Source organism: Saprolegnia parasitica (assembly GCF_000151545.1).
Source record: "Saprolegnia parasitica CBS 223.65 unplaced genomic scaffold supercont2.37, whole genome shotgun sequence".
Classification (NCBI taxonomy): domain Eukaryota; phylum Oomycota; class Saprolegniomycetes; order Saprolegniales; family Saprolegniaceae; genus Saprolegnia; species Saprolegnia parasitica.
In genome coordinates this window covers 1-13871 of record NW_012156431.1, presented here as the reverse complement: position 1 = coordinate 13871, position 13871 = coordinate 1, and the positions used below count along the sequence as shown (strand labels likewise).

At 58.3% G+C, this 13871-nt stretch overlaps 5 protein-coding genes across 5 annotated transcripts; 1 reads left to right on the top strand and 4 right to left on the bottom strand.

The window, feature by feature from the left end:
- Positions 1–840: 840 nt before the first annotated feature.
- Positions 841–2196, bottom strand: SPRG_08303 (CAMK protein kinase). The gene has a single exon (XM_012347547.1). The coding sequence runs from the start codon at positions 2182–2184 to the stop codon at positions 865–867; it is 1320 nt and encodes a 439-aa protein (XP_012202937.1). The 5' UTR covers positions 2185–2196; the 3' UTR covers positions 841–864.
- Positions 2197–4566: 2370 nt separating this feature from the next.
- On the bottom strand, positions 4567–6689 carry SPRG_08302 (TKL protein kinase; the record flags this gene model as incomplete). The annotated part of the gene is made up of 1 exon (XM_012347546.1): positions 4567–6689. One exon carries the CDS (start codon positions 6687–6689, stop codon positions 4746–4748), a length of 1944 nt encoding a protein of 647 aa, XP_012202936.1. The 3' UTR covers positions 4567–4745.
- Positions 6690–7388: 699 nt separating this feature from the next.
- SPRG_08301 (hypothetical protein) lies at positions 7389–8209 on the bottom strand (the record flags this gene model as incomplete). Its single annotated transcript, XM_012347545.1, has 1 exon — positions 7389–8209. One exon carries the CDS (start codon positions 8207–8209, stop codon positions 7463–7465), a length of 747 nt encoding a protein of 248 aa, XP_012202935.1. The 3' UTR covers positions 7389–7462.
- A 409-nt stretch (positions 8210–8618) lies between these two features.
- Positions 8619–10499, top strand: SPRG_08300 (TKL protein kinase; the record flags this gene model as incomplete). The annotated part of the gene is made up of 3 exons (XM_012347544.1): positions 8619–9086; positions 9113–10202; positions 10258–10499. The coding sequence occupies 3 exons, from the start codon at positions 8619–8621 to the stop codon at positions 10497–10499; spliced, it is 1800 nt and encodes a 599-aa protein (XP_012202934.1).
- Positions 10500–12837: 2338 nt separating this feature from the next.
- On the bottom strand, positions 12838–13871 carry SPRG_08298 (TKL protein kinase; the record flags this gene model as incomplete). Its single annotated transcript, XM_012347543.1, has 1 exon — positions 12838–13871. The coding sequence occupies exon 1, from the start codon at positions 13657–13659 to the stop codon at positions 12838–12840; it is 822 nt and encodes a 273-aa protein (XP_012202933.1). The 5' UTR covers positions 13660–13871.

Genomic DNA, 13871 nt, shown 5'->3' with positions numbered 1-13871 from the left:
GTGTCAATCGACCGACACGAACAGGCGCTTGCGGTCCCAGATGGAGGGCTAGGGTTGTGCCAACCCCAACCCTGGTTTCTGAATCTGAAACGTTTGGTGGCGACGAAATGGGACCAAGAATTCACAGCAGACCATCAACAAGAGGACAATCGATTTACCAATCCTTGAAGCATTCAAACATGTCGGCGTTGGCATCAATTTAGCAAAAGCAGCTCATCAACTGTGCACACGTAGCGCCGCATCGAATGGTAGGCACGTGGTCGTTGGGAGAGAGCTGTACAGATAAATCCATCTTGCAACGACTCACCAAGGAGAGGAAGAGGACAATGTGTCCAATCTTCCAAAGCTCTCATGCTCGCAGTGTACGTACCTGTGCATACCGTAGTTGTACTGTAGCTTGAAGCACGTATTCCATGCGTGTGCGACTTTAATGCGACTTGTGTGTCGACGGTCGACGCGTCACATATTTGACGACGCTTTTAAATCATCCCAATTTAGTTTTAGTTGACAATAATGGACAATTGCAGTCTTGCAGGCCCTTCTCCACCTCCAAGTAGCACGCGACTCGTCTTGTGACCGTCAATCGCACACGTCACCAGTACGGTACTGCTCCATGTGACACGGCGCTGACGTCAGGTCCAGCGACAGGCAGACACTATTACATTCGGCGACCTCTACCGACCCCTGGAACGAAACCATTGGTACTACCAGGGCAGACCAATTGTCAGCAAAGCAAGAGTCAAAAAGGGCTATTAAATTAATAAAAACAGAGACGGCACAAGGGACAGAGACGACGACGCGGCGCCGTGTTGTCAGCGTGGTTGCTGCATTCGATTTGCAACACGACGGACCATCGGGGTAGCATCATATACACGCCATGAGCGTGTGGCTCGTGGGGCAGTTGGGCACGAGCTGGAGCCGGAGCGCTTCGTACGTGCGCTGGAGCTGCTTGGCAACGGGAATCAAGTCGGGCTCTTCGCTCGAGATATCGTCGACGAGCGACCCGACCACGTTGCTGAGGAACGTAAACATGCTCGAGATCGTCGACGGCTCGGTCGAGAGGTACAACTGGATCATGCCGAGGCCGTCATTAGCCGTCTCGAGCGTCTGCTGCGTCTTGGCACCAAACTCGAGTGTCTGGCAAAACGCAACGAATTGGAGCATGTCGGTGATGAAGAGGCCAAAGGTCTCAAACATGTCGACCGTGCGCTTCCGGCCGGTCGAGCGTGGCGGCTGGTTGGAGAACCACGGGTGCGAGAGGACCTCCTTGGCCGTCGACCGCATCGTCGGCTCCATCGTGAGCATCTCCTCGACGCACTCGATTGCGGCGGGCGAGAGCGAGATGTGGCCGTCAAACTGGACGTTGCCGGCGTCGTCGATTTCGGGGAAAAACCCGCAGAGGAGGCAGAACGTAATGATGCCAATGCTCCAGACGTCGACCGACGTGCCGTACGTCTGGCCTTTCAGCATCTCGGGCGCCATGTAGCGCTGGGTGCCGCAGCGCCGCGAGAGCGTGTCGCCGCGGACGCTGGTCGCAAACCCAAAGTCGGCGAGCTTGATCGTGACGGCGCCCGAATCCGGGTCGCGTGTGAACAGGATGTTTTCGGGCTTGATGTCGCGATGCACAATGTTGTGCTCGTGGCAGTAGATGACCGCCGCCAAGAGCTGCTTGATGATGTGCTTGGTCTCGGCCTCCGTGCACGGTCCGTGCTCGAGCATGTAGAGAAAGAGCTCGCCGCCCGGCACGAGCTCGAGCACGACGTACGCTGCGTCGTCTTCGTCAAAGTAGTCGACGAGGTTCACAATGTGGGGGTGGTGGAGCGTCCGGAGGCACGCAATCTCGCTGCGGTGGTCCTTCATGCCGAGGCAGGTCGCGCGGCCCTTGCTGATGAGCTTGACCGCGAACGGCGCGCCTGTCTTGCGGTGCAGCGCTTCCATGACGACCGACGTGGCGCCGGCGCCGAGCTCGACGCCCATCGCGTACATCTCGGCGAACGTTGGCCAGCGAAAGGCAGCGAACTGGTCATAGAGCGCGTGCTGGAGCGAGATGGACACGAGCGCTGCGTAGATCGAGACCGGGCTGCGCGCAAAGGTCACGAGGGCCTCGTTCTCGTGGTCGGCCTGCTTGCGTGGCCGGTCGGGTGTCGGGCGCCGGCGCGTCGGCTGCTGGCAGAGGAGCACCATTGCTGTCGTCGAATGATGGAGCGCTGGCGAAGAGTGAGACATAGAAACCGTGGCCGGCACTGGAGTGTTGGGTGAGTATTTTTACCCAATCAAAGCGCGTGGTTTCCGTATCTTGGCTATTTTGACCAATCAAACGTCTCGGGAAGAGAACGGACAGAGCCACGTGGTGGCGGAATGTTGCAAGCCACGCCACCTGAAGGCCGCTTGGCGTCGCAACTGGATAGATATCTCGAGCAATAGTCCACGCACGAATGACCTTCGCCAACGCTGCTAAGAACGGAATTTGGAATGTCACCGCGCGACTCGACGGCGTTGGGCTGTCCAACGCCCTGTACCGTAAATTGGGGGCCAGTTCGAAGGGCGGGTGGCTACTTCGAGCGAAGGGGAGAAGACGGCGTTCGTCTTCAAGTCCAAGCAAACTGAGTTTTCGGATTGCCTCCGAACCAGGCCGGGACGCACACTGTACTGCTCCTCCAACTCTTGAGCACGGCGTCAGGACTGTCGCAGTCGATGTCTGACCCGAACGACTCCGATGCTTGGGTGTCGTCGCTGTGGATGGGCACGTTGGCGGGAAGGTCCAGTGGAGCCCACATCGCATGCGATTTCGTTGGCTACCTGCTACCGTAGTGGAGTCTCACGCGGCCTTTGGAAAGGATGGCGCATTATCATAGCAAGCTACGAAGTCAAGAGCCTCCGAGCGCCGCCGTCGGCAGCCGTGTCTTTGTATCAGGTTGAAGTTGTCACAACGGACGCACGAAACACGGCACGCGGATTGGCTAGAATTATGGGCTGAGAACGAAAGCCATTGGTCGACAGCTGGTTGAATCTCGAGCGGACGCGACGCGGATTGGTAGAAATTCGTTCTAGTGTCTGAGTTTCTGGACAGGTTTGTGGTTGTTCGTCAAAGGACGACCACGAGACCAAGAGAGAGTAAAGAACGAGTGAGTACCTTGCCGTGGAGCCCATCGATCGCTTCGTTTGCTCTCAATCCCACCATCGTATTCGCCTGTACCCTACCGACGCTGCAAGATTCTTCAAGCACAGATTCGTTGTTGGCTTCTTTAACGCAACTCGCTGAAAATCTACCAATGAAAAGCATTTCAGCCACATACGCCTCAGGATTGGCTGCAATCAGCCAATGAATAGCGCTGCCAGTCCAAACAACTCGAGCTGGCATCGAGACGGTAGCTAATCGCGACGCTTGATGCCACGGATGCGCCACCTCCGCAAGCGAGCAGCTGAATTTAGTATCCTCCAGCTTACTGGTAGTCAACGATACACCTCTCTGAAGCTCATGCAATGTGATAGACTTGGACATCCGGTTCCAAAGCACTCACTACATTGTGCGATTGTCTTGACGGCGCTTGGATCCAAGTGCCAACCGAGTGACTTTCGACGGGTTTAGAAGCAAGCTCGTGGTCCTACTGTAGAACGTTTGAAAGATATCGACATCAAGTTCTTCGTGCATATCAGCTCTGAGCGCGGCGTCGAGGGGTCTCCAAAGTTTTGCTGCACCAGCGTATGGACAAGAGACAACAATCGCCTCGGTCGACCAAAGGTTCGCGTCTTGGACTCTCGGCGCTTCTCGAAAGATGGGGCGATGATGATATCATTGTCGAGCAGGCGATGCAGCGTCCTTATCTGGCGGGCGGGTCCCATTTCGGTGCAGCCCTTTAGGAGCCGAAGGATTCGCTTATCGCGCAGGTGGCCGGGATGCCGGCCAAGCTGCGGAGGACAGGACCAGAAAGGCACCGCTGCGTGAGACGGAAGCAATCTGAAACTCAAAAAACATCGGTACGATTCCGGGTTGGCGCAGCACGCATTCTGTAATCGTTGCCATAGCTTGTCCACTCTTTTGGAAACAAAATCCTGTTGATGTTGTCGATGATAATCGAGTCGGATTAGGTCATAATTGACTAAATAGTGTTGACACGCTCATATGTGCGTGTGATGTCTTTGTGTTGCCAAGGGAATTGATCGTCTCTTGGTCGTGATCAAACTAAGGGTGTCGATGCCCTGGGGTACTACGACCTCCATCGGTTCGTTGTTCATAAGTTTTTTACGCGTCCCAGAAAATGGGTTCTGTGCGATCTAGGCAAAACCCTAATCATCACCACTAATTCTTTCAATGTATCAAATCGGCCCGCCATGCAATGCGAAACCTCGATACACACAACACTCGCGCACTGCTAGCGGGTTTCACATACAAAAAACCTACAATCAAGTACACCGCGACGTACTAGCACCTAGCAAGGTACCACGATGGCGCTCTCCCGTGACGTGGCGTGTCGCTGTACGCGTACTAGTGCACCCCAATAAGAAATTTGCGTCGTCTTATTGTCAAGTCTAGAACTACCAAGTGTCTACAAGCCACAAAACAAGGCGAAGGGCACAAACATGTACAGTGGCGTGTGCATTGATTTGATATGTACTAGTATAATGTTTGACGCGGCGTAGTTGTGCTGAGTGCACTGTCGCCACGCGACATATTGCTCTCGCCCTTCTCCTCGCTACACGGCCAAGCGCCGTTCTCTTGTAGTTGCAGCCACTCGTCTCTAACTCTACAAGACGATTTCGCCCGAGTGCGGTTGCGGCAAGGACAGACTCGACTCGCTCCAACGCTGCAAGATCGCAATCAGCTCGTACGACGCTGGTCGGTTCTTTGGGTCCCGGGCCATGCACCGAGCGGCAAGTGCTTGCACGTGCTGCGGACACGTCGGTGTCAGAGACGGTCGAAGGCCTTCGTTCGTGATGCGGTGGATCATGGTGGCTTGCGGAAGGCCTTTGCAGTCTGCTAATGGTGGCCCGTGCGTGTCCATCTCGCAGAGCACGACGCCAAACGAGTAAATGTCGGCCATCTCCGAGTAGTGCTCGCCCAAGAGCACCTCGGGCGCCGTCCAAAAGATCGTGCCGACGCCCGCCGTCATCGTCTCGTCCAGCGTGCGCTCGCGCGAGATGCCAAAGTCGCTCAATTTGGCCTCGCAGCCCGCGGCCATGAGTACGTTCTTGCTCTTGAGGTCGCGGTGGATGATGGTGGGCGAGAGGCTGTGCAGGTAGGCAAGGGCGTGGGCGATGCCAAGCGCGATCTTGATCTTTTCGTGGCGCCGCCACTGGAGCTGCAAGTGCGACTGCAGATACGTGTGGAGGTCGCCTTGGGGCATGTACTCGGTGACCGCGCAGAGGTTCTGGAGCGAGTCCCACGCAAAGCCAACAAAACGCACAATGTTGGGGTGGGTAAAGGACGCCATGAGCCGAATTTCGTCAGCGAACGCCTCAATCTCGGCTTCGGACGTCCGCTTCGAGTCGAGAAGGCGCTTGACGGCGACGACTTGGCCGTTGAACGAGCCGAGCCAGACCTCGCCAAACGCGCCTTTCGAGAGAAGCCGAGAGCAGACAACGGACGAGTACGGTAGCCGCTTCTGACTCAGCGACGGGTCGCGCTGAAACTCATTGAGCGTGTGCGAGGCGGTTGTGATCGGCTGGTACGACCCGGTCCGGGTCTGCGTCGGCTGCGTCGAGGTGGTCACCGAGTACCGACCGTCTCTCGGGCGCAACTCGACGTAGCCAGGCGCATCGGGCGTGGCTTGTCTGCGCCGGCGCGCGACACAACACCAAATGCCAAGGGCAAGAAGCACCCCAGCTCCGATACCGATACCGAGGATCGCAATCGTCGAGAGACCGGTAGATGCCGGCGTCGTTGACGACGACGCGGCGGGCGTATTGGACGACGGTAGAGGCGTCGCGCTAATCTTTTGATTTGCAATCGTTTTCAGCCACGCGTCCATGGCCTGCGAGTTGGAGGGCACGCACCAGCCTTGCGGCGGCACGCTGCCATCAAACACTTGGCACGGAAACGTCGCGCCGCCGGGCGTCATCGTCTTGTCTGGACACGTGCCCCACTGCGGCTCGGTCGCCAGCTCTTGCGTGTGGATGGAAAAGATGAGCCAAAACTCCTTGTCGTTCCAGGCGTGGCGCTGCAAATTGGGCAGTGGGTACGTGCTGAGGCCTTGGCCGTCCTGCGCCCACATGCTGCTATGGCTGTCCTTGATGTTGCCCATCGTGACGTTGGCCGTGGCGCACCGCGTGTACGGACGTAGGCGGCCGCCGTTCGAGTTTTCTTGCCGGAGGTAGACGCCAGTTGTCGCCGAGTCGCACGGCCGCGTCGTCGCGTCGCTCTGGGAGGCCAAAAAGTCGGTTTTGGGGAGCGCGATGCTGGCCATGGACGCGCCGACCGAGCCGACGCAGCGCGTGTAGATGCGGCTGAGCGCGTTTACGTCGACGGTTGGGTTGTTCTGGACAAACCCCATGTCCCAGAGAATGGCGAGTTTGGCGAGCGGCGGGAGGTCATCCCAGACCAAGTTCATCTTGGTGAGACGCACGATGACGGCCGCGTCGGGCTTGGTGGGGGCGGCGCCGATACTGGTCGCTGTCGTCGCATTAAGCCCGTTGAGCGCTTGGTACTTGGTGACGAGGTCCGCGCTCTCGAGCCACGAGTTGGTCGACATGCCAATTGGATTCTGTCTCGCCTGCGATGGCGGACTTTCTGGCAAATCGAGCCAATCAATGGGGCGTATGGATCTTGCGGCGTTTTGATTGGCTACCGCTGGAGCTTTGCGGACGTGGATGTGCCACCGGCGAGAAGATCGAAATTTCGCGTCCACTGCCAGTCATCTTCCCCCGTACCGTACCGTCGTACAAGCTCGGAGCTCGGATACCGCAGTCGTACGGTGTATGCACCGACGCGGCTGCAAGGATGGAACGCACTGATAGGCATAATGTCTTGCGCGGCGTCCAGATTTGATTGCCGACATCACGCCCCGGCGTAGTGCTCCTGGCGTAAGGCAGCCGTCTGGGAGCCACAATGCCACGATGCGGGGCACCCAAAACTCTCTAGTGGCCAGTTTCGTTGCGCAGAGGAGGCTGGACATAAGGACAAGCAAGAAGTCGGATCTTCGCAATGTTAATGTTGGGATGCAATCGATCTTGCTCTCGACAATTTATCGTAAGTTCTACAAAGAGAGTCGCCTTCTCGACCTTCCTCATGCACACCAGCTCGATGACGAGATATGCTGTGGACGGCGCGGCAGCGGTGCAACCGCGCGGCGATGGGCAACTGGCGGCGGTTTTGGGGCGCTGCTGCGGTGGTCGACGACTCGTGCTACAGTGTAGCTGCACGCAAGCCAGCGTGCGTACCAGACACAACGCGGGTCAAAAAGGATTTACATTGCCGCATCATGATCGGATTGTTGGCTAAGCACAAAACTAGATCATCTAGTGTCTACACGGAGCCGTACGAGGTGCATTGCTTGTCGTCGTCGCTTCGGTTCTCGAGCAGATGTCGCTTGAGGCGGCTGACGACAAGACACAGCAAGAAGAACGCCACTTGAAGAAGAAAGATGCCGAGGTACCAAAGCGGCGCGGTCGGCTGGTCCGCGACCATGAAATCGTACGGCCACCCACCGCCTGGGATGACACTATTGTGGCTCATCCATGTAAAAATGCCGTAGAGCAGTGGCCAGAGCGCGACGAGCGAGCCATGCCGAGGGTTGACGACGCGGTCGTTGAGAGCGAACTCGACGGCCAAGCAGATAACGTTGACGCTGTGCTCAGTGATAGACACGGGTTCATACAAGGCGTCGGGAGTCGCGAGCAGGGTCCAGAAGACAAAGGCCACAAACAGCGCCGACGTTATGCACACGTCAAAGAGCAGATCCAAGTGGACGTCGTCGCCGCGCGGCTGCACGCTGCCCTTGACAGTCCACGCAAAGTATGCCAGCTGGAGCGTGAAGTTCCACGCCGTAAAGTAGGCCAGCGACGCGCCGCATGACGTATAGAGGTCGATAGCCAGCGTGATGCTGTAGAGCACGAGGCAGGCCACGCGCCATGCAAGGAGCACACGCGGGTATCGTGGCGGTGCAAGCCGCATCGGCGTCGTCATGGGCCACGCCCGAAGCGAGTAGATGCACGCGCCAAGCGCAGCCGCATACTCGGCCGCCACGACAGCCTCTGCCCACTGCAGCCCCATCAAGCCAATCCTAGACGGCCTCGAAGTGGATTTGAACTTCGTTTTTTGCGTGTCAAATTGACTTCGAACTTCGAAATGAGATTGCACTTTCTAGCTCGGAGATCGAGAAGGCAAACACACACAAGACAGCAAGCTATGTACCAACGACGTCTTCCAGATCCATGGCGCTGCATGTGAAGATTACATTGTCTGGCTGAACTGTCTGGCTGAACTGTCTGGCTGAGATCGGGCTCGTCCTGTGCCCTGCAAGATGGCCAGTAATCATTCGGTACAATCTAGTTGGCAACATTGCACAAGGTTGTGGAGGAGGTTGTTGGATCTCTTCTCCTGAGCATAGGCTGACCAATCAAGACGTGCGCTTGGAATCCGACGGACCGTAGAGGCATTTTCGGCTCCGATGGTCTCTGCGATGGCTGACAGCTCCGACTTTGTGAGTCGCTTCCAGGCGCTGTACAAGGCCAACGCCGTCTCGAGCGTGTCGACGCTGTCCCATCCCAAGGTACTCGCGCAGCTCACACCCTTTATGCTCAAATGGGACAGCCTTCCGACGCTATTGCAGCAAGCAATGCTCTGGGACCTCGGCCTCGTCATCGCCACCGTCAACGGCGCCGAGAAGCTCGTGCAAGTCTACCCGCTTTGTTCGGCGTCGATGGACAACCTCTTCTTTCCGCCGGCGGCGTTTCTCTCGCTGGAAGGCACATCGCCACAGATCTGTCCGTCCGCTGCGTACACCAACTACACGCGACAGTACGTTGCGTCGGGCCCGGGCCTCATGCCCGCGATCCGCTGTGCGATCGACGCGTCCGGCGTCCCCGACGGCCAATCGGCCATGTACGCCCAAGATGCACTTGGCGCGAGCGACGTGCCCGAGCCCCGCGTCTGGTCGCACCAGCAGTGGGGCAGTCGTGGGTCATCCTCGCGATCCACTCGCTCCCGAAAGCCTATGGACGCGAAGCGGCGTGGGGCAACTGCCCGGACGAAGCCCAGAAGCAGCGCAGCGCGCTTACGATTCCTTGCGTCGTGTACAGCAGTCGAACAGCGTCCTTTTGCGAACCAAGAGCGCTCTCGCCCGCCATGACGTCGTGGCTCAAAGCGTACGCCAACCCGACCTCGGCGACCGCGCATATCATTCCTGACCCGTCGCCCGCACGCCCGGCGTCCGTGACGACGACCGAGGACAGGTCGTCGGCCGTGCTCATTGGCGCGATTGCCGGAGTCGTCGGTGGTCTCATCCTCGCCATCTTGCTGATCCTGGTCTACCGCCGTCGCACGCGCCGCAGCGAGATTCAGTTCGAGCCGTTCGAGCCGCCGCCGATCTCGTACGCAACGACCCGCGGCGACACGATCGAGTTAATGCCGCACAACTACCGCGCGCTGGAGACGCCTCGGAGCATCCTCTGTGTCGCCTGGAGTACGCACACGGTGCTCGACGACGCGTCAGCGCTGCGCGTCGACATGACGGGCTTCGTCGCGACAACCCAGCTCTCGACGTCTGTGGTGGCCGGCACCCTGCACCACCAATCGGTGGTTGTCAAGTACGCTGAGAACGACGTCAATCTGGATGCCTTTGTTCAAACTATCTCGCTGCAGAGCACGTTGAAGCACCGCAACATTGTGGCGTTTCTCGGTTTTGGCTACGACCCGAACGACAAGGGTAGTCTCTGTGTCGTCGCCGAGTGCCTTCCGTTCGGGACCCTTGAAGCGTTCTTGCGGGACCAAATGGGCTGGTTCTGGGAGGCCAAGATGAGCGTCGCCTTGGACGTCGCCCAGGGACTGCACTACCTCCACGACCGCAGCGTGTTGGCACCGCGCCTCCGGAGCCGCCATATCCTGCTCATGTCGCACGAACACGCCAAGCTCGCGAATTTCAGACTCACGAACCACGTCGCCAAGCCCGACGTGACGTATTGGACCGCGCCAGAGGTCGTCCGCGGCGAGGCCTATTCGTCGGCGGCCGATATGTACGCGCTGGGTTGCGTCTTTGCCGAACTCGGTACGCGCGCGCTTGAATGCGATCTCGCATTCTTGCCTCATACTCTATCGTGAAGATACGCACAGACGACCGTACGCCGATGTGCCGCTGCCGGCCGCAACAATTGCCTCTCGCGTCGTCACCACAGGCCTGCGACCGTCCTTCACGGGGCACTGCCCCGTTGACATTCGCAAGCTCGCAGACGAGTGCCTTCTGTCCGAGCCTGACGAGCGCCCCACTGCGTCCGAGGTCGCCGCTGAGCTCACCAAGATTCTGCGCTACCACCGCGGCTCGGGCTGCGTGTTGATGCAGCCATAACGTCTCATTGTACGCGCGGTGTCATCAATGACGCGCCTCGTTTGACGGACATGGTCGAGTCGCAGTCTGCGTTGTCTTGACTGTTGTGTTGGAGGATTCGAGGACAAGAACCGTCATTCGATGTACACCGGCTGAGGTGGCTGGGGCTAGGGTTGGCCAGAGCCGGACAATAAACGATACATTTCGTGTGCTGTCTGGTCTGTCCACCAGGTAGGCTCTCACTGACGTCCTGGCTAGTACGTATGGCGACTACGCGCAGTTCTGAGGCATGCCAATGTGGGAAGGTACACTGTACATCAAATTGTCCTCCACAGAGTTGGTCCTACAAACAACACTACGTCTATTCATTTTCCATCTATCGCCACTCCGACAGGATCGTAACGAGCTCTCTCGCGCTCGGTCGCATGGTCGGGTCTGCGTCGAGGCAGCGGTCGGCAATGGCCTGGAGCTGCGCCGGACATGTCTCTGAAAACGCAGGGCGAAGGCCCTCGTTCGTGATGCGGTGCACCACCGTGACCTGGGGCATAGCCTTCATATTCGGGTACGGGGCTTCGCGTGTGTCAATCTCGCAGAGCACGACGCCAAACGAGTAAATGTCGGCCATCTCCGAGTAGTGCTCGCCCAAGAGCACCTCGGGCGCCGTCCAAAAGATCGTGCCGACGCCCGCCGTCATCGTCTCGTCCAGCGTGCGCTCGCGCGAGATGCCAAAGTCGCTCAATTTGGCCTCACAGCCCGCGGCCATGAGTACGTTCTTGCTCTTGAGGTCTCATGCACTTGGTCCAGGGCGCGAGCTTGCCGCCGTTCGAGTTTTCTTGTCGGACGTACGTCGTGTTGATGGTCGACGACGTGCACGTGCGGACCGTCGCGTCGGCCTGCGACTGCAGAAACGCTGCTTTGGAGAGGGCAATCGTCGCCATGCTGTCGCCTCTGCCGCTGTCGCTGCACTTGGTGTAGACTTGCGTGACTTGGTTGTTCTCGGCGGTCGTCGTGCGCACGAAGCCCATGTCCCAGAGCAAGGCTTGCTTGTCGGCGTTGCCGAGGTCGGCCCAATTCAGTGACAAGGCCGCGAGGCGCGAGGCCACAGAGGGCGGCGGCGTCTCGGGGTTCCACATGTTGGCGTCCGAGACATTGGCGGCCTTGATGGCTTGGATCTTGGCCACGAGGTCGGCGCTCTCGAGCCATGTCGTGGCCATGGCGGATTGCCGAATGGCGGCCTTTCTGTCGTTTGTTCTGGCATTTGTAAAAAACGAACGTCCAATCATATGCGCAGATTCCCTTTACCGGCGTTTTCATTGGCCACAAGATCCATAGAACATGGCCCGAAAACAGAATCCAGGAGCGACAAACCCGCTCGATTCAACGGCGAGGACTGTCCGGAGAAGACGACAACTTGTCATGCCGTTTAGGAATCGACTAATGCACACGCTATCGGAAGAGACATTATGACCACACGAATTGGGTGGTGCGCAGCGGACGATGGGCCCGTCCCAGGCTGTTGCAACTGGCGCCTTCTGCCATCTCCAAGCCGGAGAGCTGCGCTGGCCTGTCATCCTTGACCTCGCTGTCTCCTTCTCGCTCGCGCATCCATCGAGTGGTGGCGTAGGAGTATCGGTCCAGGAGAATTCTTCGGTGCACCGGTGTACTGTACGTACATGCCACCTTGGGTCATTTCCGAAGGGACGTTGAGAGGGCTGTGTAGTGTACGTAATACCACTGCGGACGACCCATACCATACCACACGTCTTGTACGACGCAACGACCGAGCCGACCGTTACCGGGATCTATAGCAGGCCACGAGAACGACGACGCCATCACCAAATGACGGCAGCCCTGCGTCACGACGCATGGCTACGCGACAACTTTGTTCCGGCATGTGCCGTTTACACGCCACATTTCCGGTCGGCAAAGCCTCTCGGCCGCCGGCTCGTCGTAGCACCTTGGAATCGCTAGTCCACACCATATCCAGTTCAGTGTAAATTATATCTAAATAGACACACTTCAACAACAACGACGACACCATCGTGTCATGTCCAAGTTGAGCCAAGGCAACCCACCGGCCCTTGATACCTTGATGGTTCTGGACATGCCGTTCAAAAGTGCTATTTGATGTGTCGAAACTATACTGCCAAGGTAATAATGAGGGCAGCACATGGCACCTGTACGACACAGCTACACACGCTCATCGTCGCGTCGACAGAGTTGTCTGCCGACTCGACGACACGAGCACCATATCAACCAGCGACATACGGTGGACCCTACCCCCACGAAATTCCGTTTCGTCCAGGGTCCATACAAGTAAGACTTAGAATAACCACTGGGTTCTACGATATCAAATATATTAAGTTACAATCGCGCATCCGCGCGCAAGTGCCTGTGCGAACTGATCGCGCAGCTCCGAGATCGTGGGGCGCCTTGCCGGGTCTCGGTCCAAACACGCGGTGGCCGTCGCCACAAACCACGCGGGCGCGTCACGTGTCAACGTCGGTCGCAACGGCGTCACGGCGCCGTCTTGGCCCGTCACCTTTTGCACAATGTGCATGCTGGGCACGCCTTTGATGTCAGCGTACGGTGCGTGCTGCGTGTCGAGCTCGGTCATGATGACGCCAAACGAGTAGACATCGACGGACGCATCGTACTTGAGGCCGAGGAGCACTTCGGGGGCGGTCCAGAACGCTGTGCCGACGCCGGCCGTCATGGTTTCATCGGCGATCCGTTGACGGGAAATGCCAAAGTCGCTCAGTTTCGCGTCGAGTGCGTCGCTCAAGAGCACGTTCCGACCCTTCAAATCGCGGTGGATCACGGGCGGGTCCAGCGAGTGGAGGTACTGGACCGCATGCAGCACGCCAAGACCGATTGAAATCTTGACGTCGAACGCGACGTTCGAATGGACCGCCAAGTAGGCCGAGACGTCGCCGTTCTCGAGGTACTCGGTGACCGCACACATGTTTTGGAGCGTGTTCCAGCCAAAACCGAGAAAGTGCACAATGTTGGGGTGCGAGAAGAGCGCCATGAGACGGATCTCGCTGGCAAAGCACTCGAGCTCCGCGGGGTCGGCGCGCTTGGCGTCGAGGATCCGCTTGATGGCGACGAGGCGCGTGCGTGATGAGGTGTCGGCGAGCGTGCCAAGCCAGACCTCGCCAAACGCGCCTTTCGAGAGCATACGGCTGTACGTGATGGACGAGTACGGCAGCCGCTTCGAGCACAGATACGGGTCTTCCTGGAACGCGTTGAGCGCCTTGGACGACGTGGTGATGGTTTGCTTGGCCTGGCTCGAGCCATGTCCCGAGCCCGTCCCGATCGTCAGCCGCGTCGCGTGGTAGTAACTGCTCGTAGGGCTGGACGAGCCATTATTGTGGCTGCCGCGCTGGCGTC

What these genes read in the sequence shown, in the direction of transcription:
- SPRG_08303 (XM_012347547.1), bottom strand. Translation starts at nt 2,184, where the DNA reads ATGGTGCTCCTCTGCCAGCAGCCGACGCGCCGGCGCCCGACACCCGAC.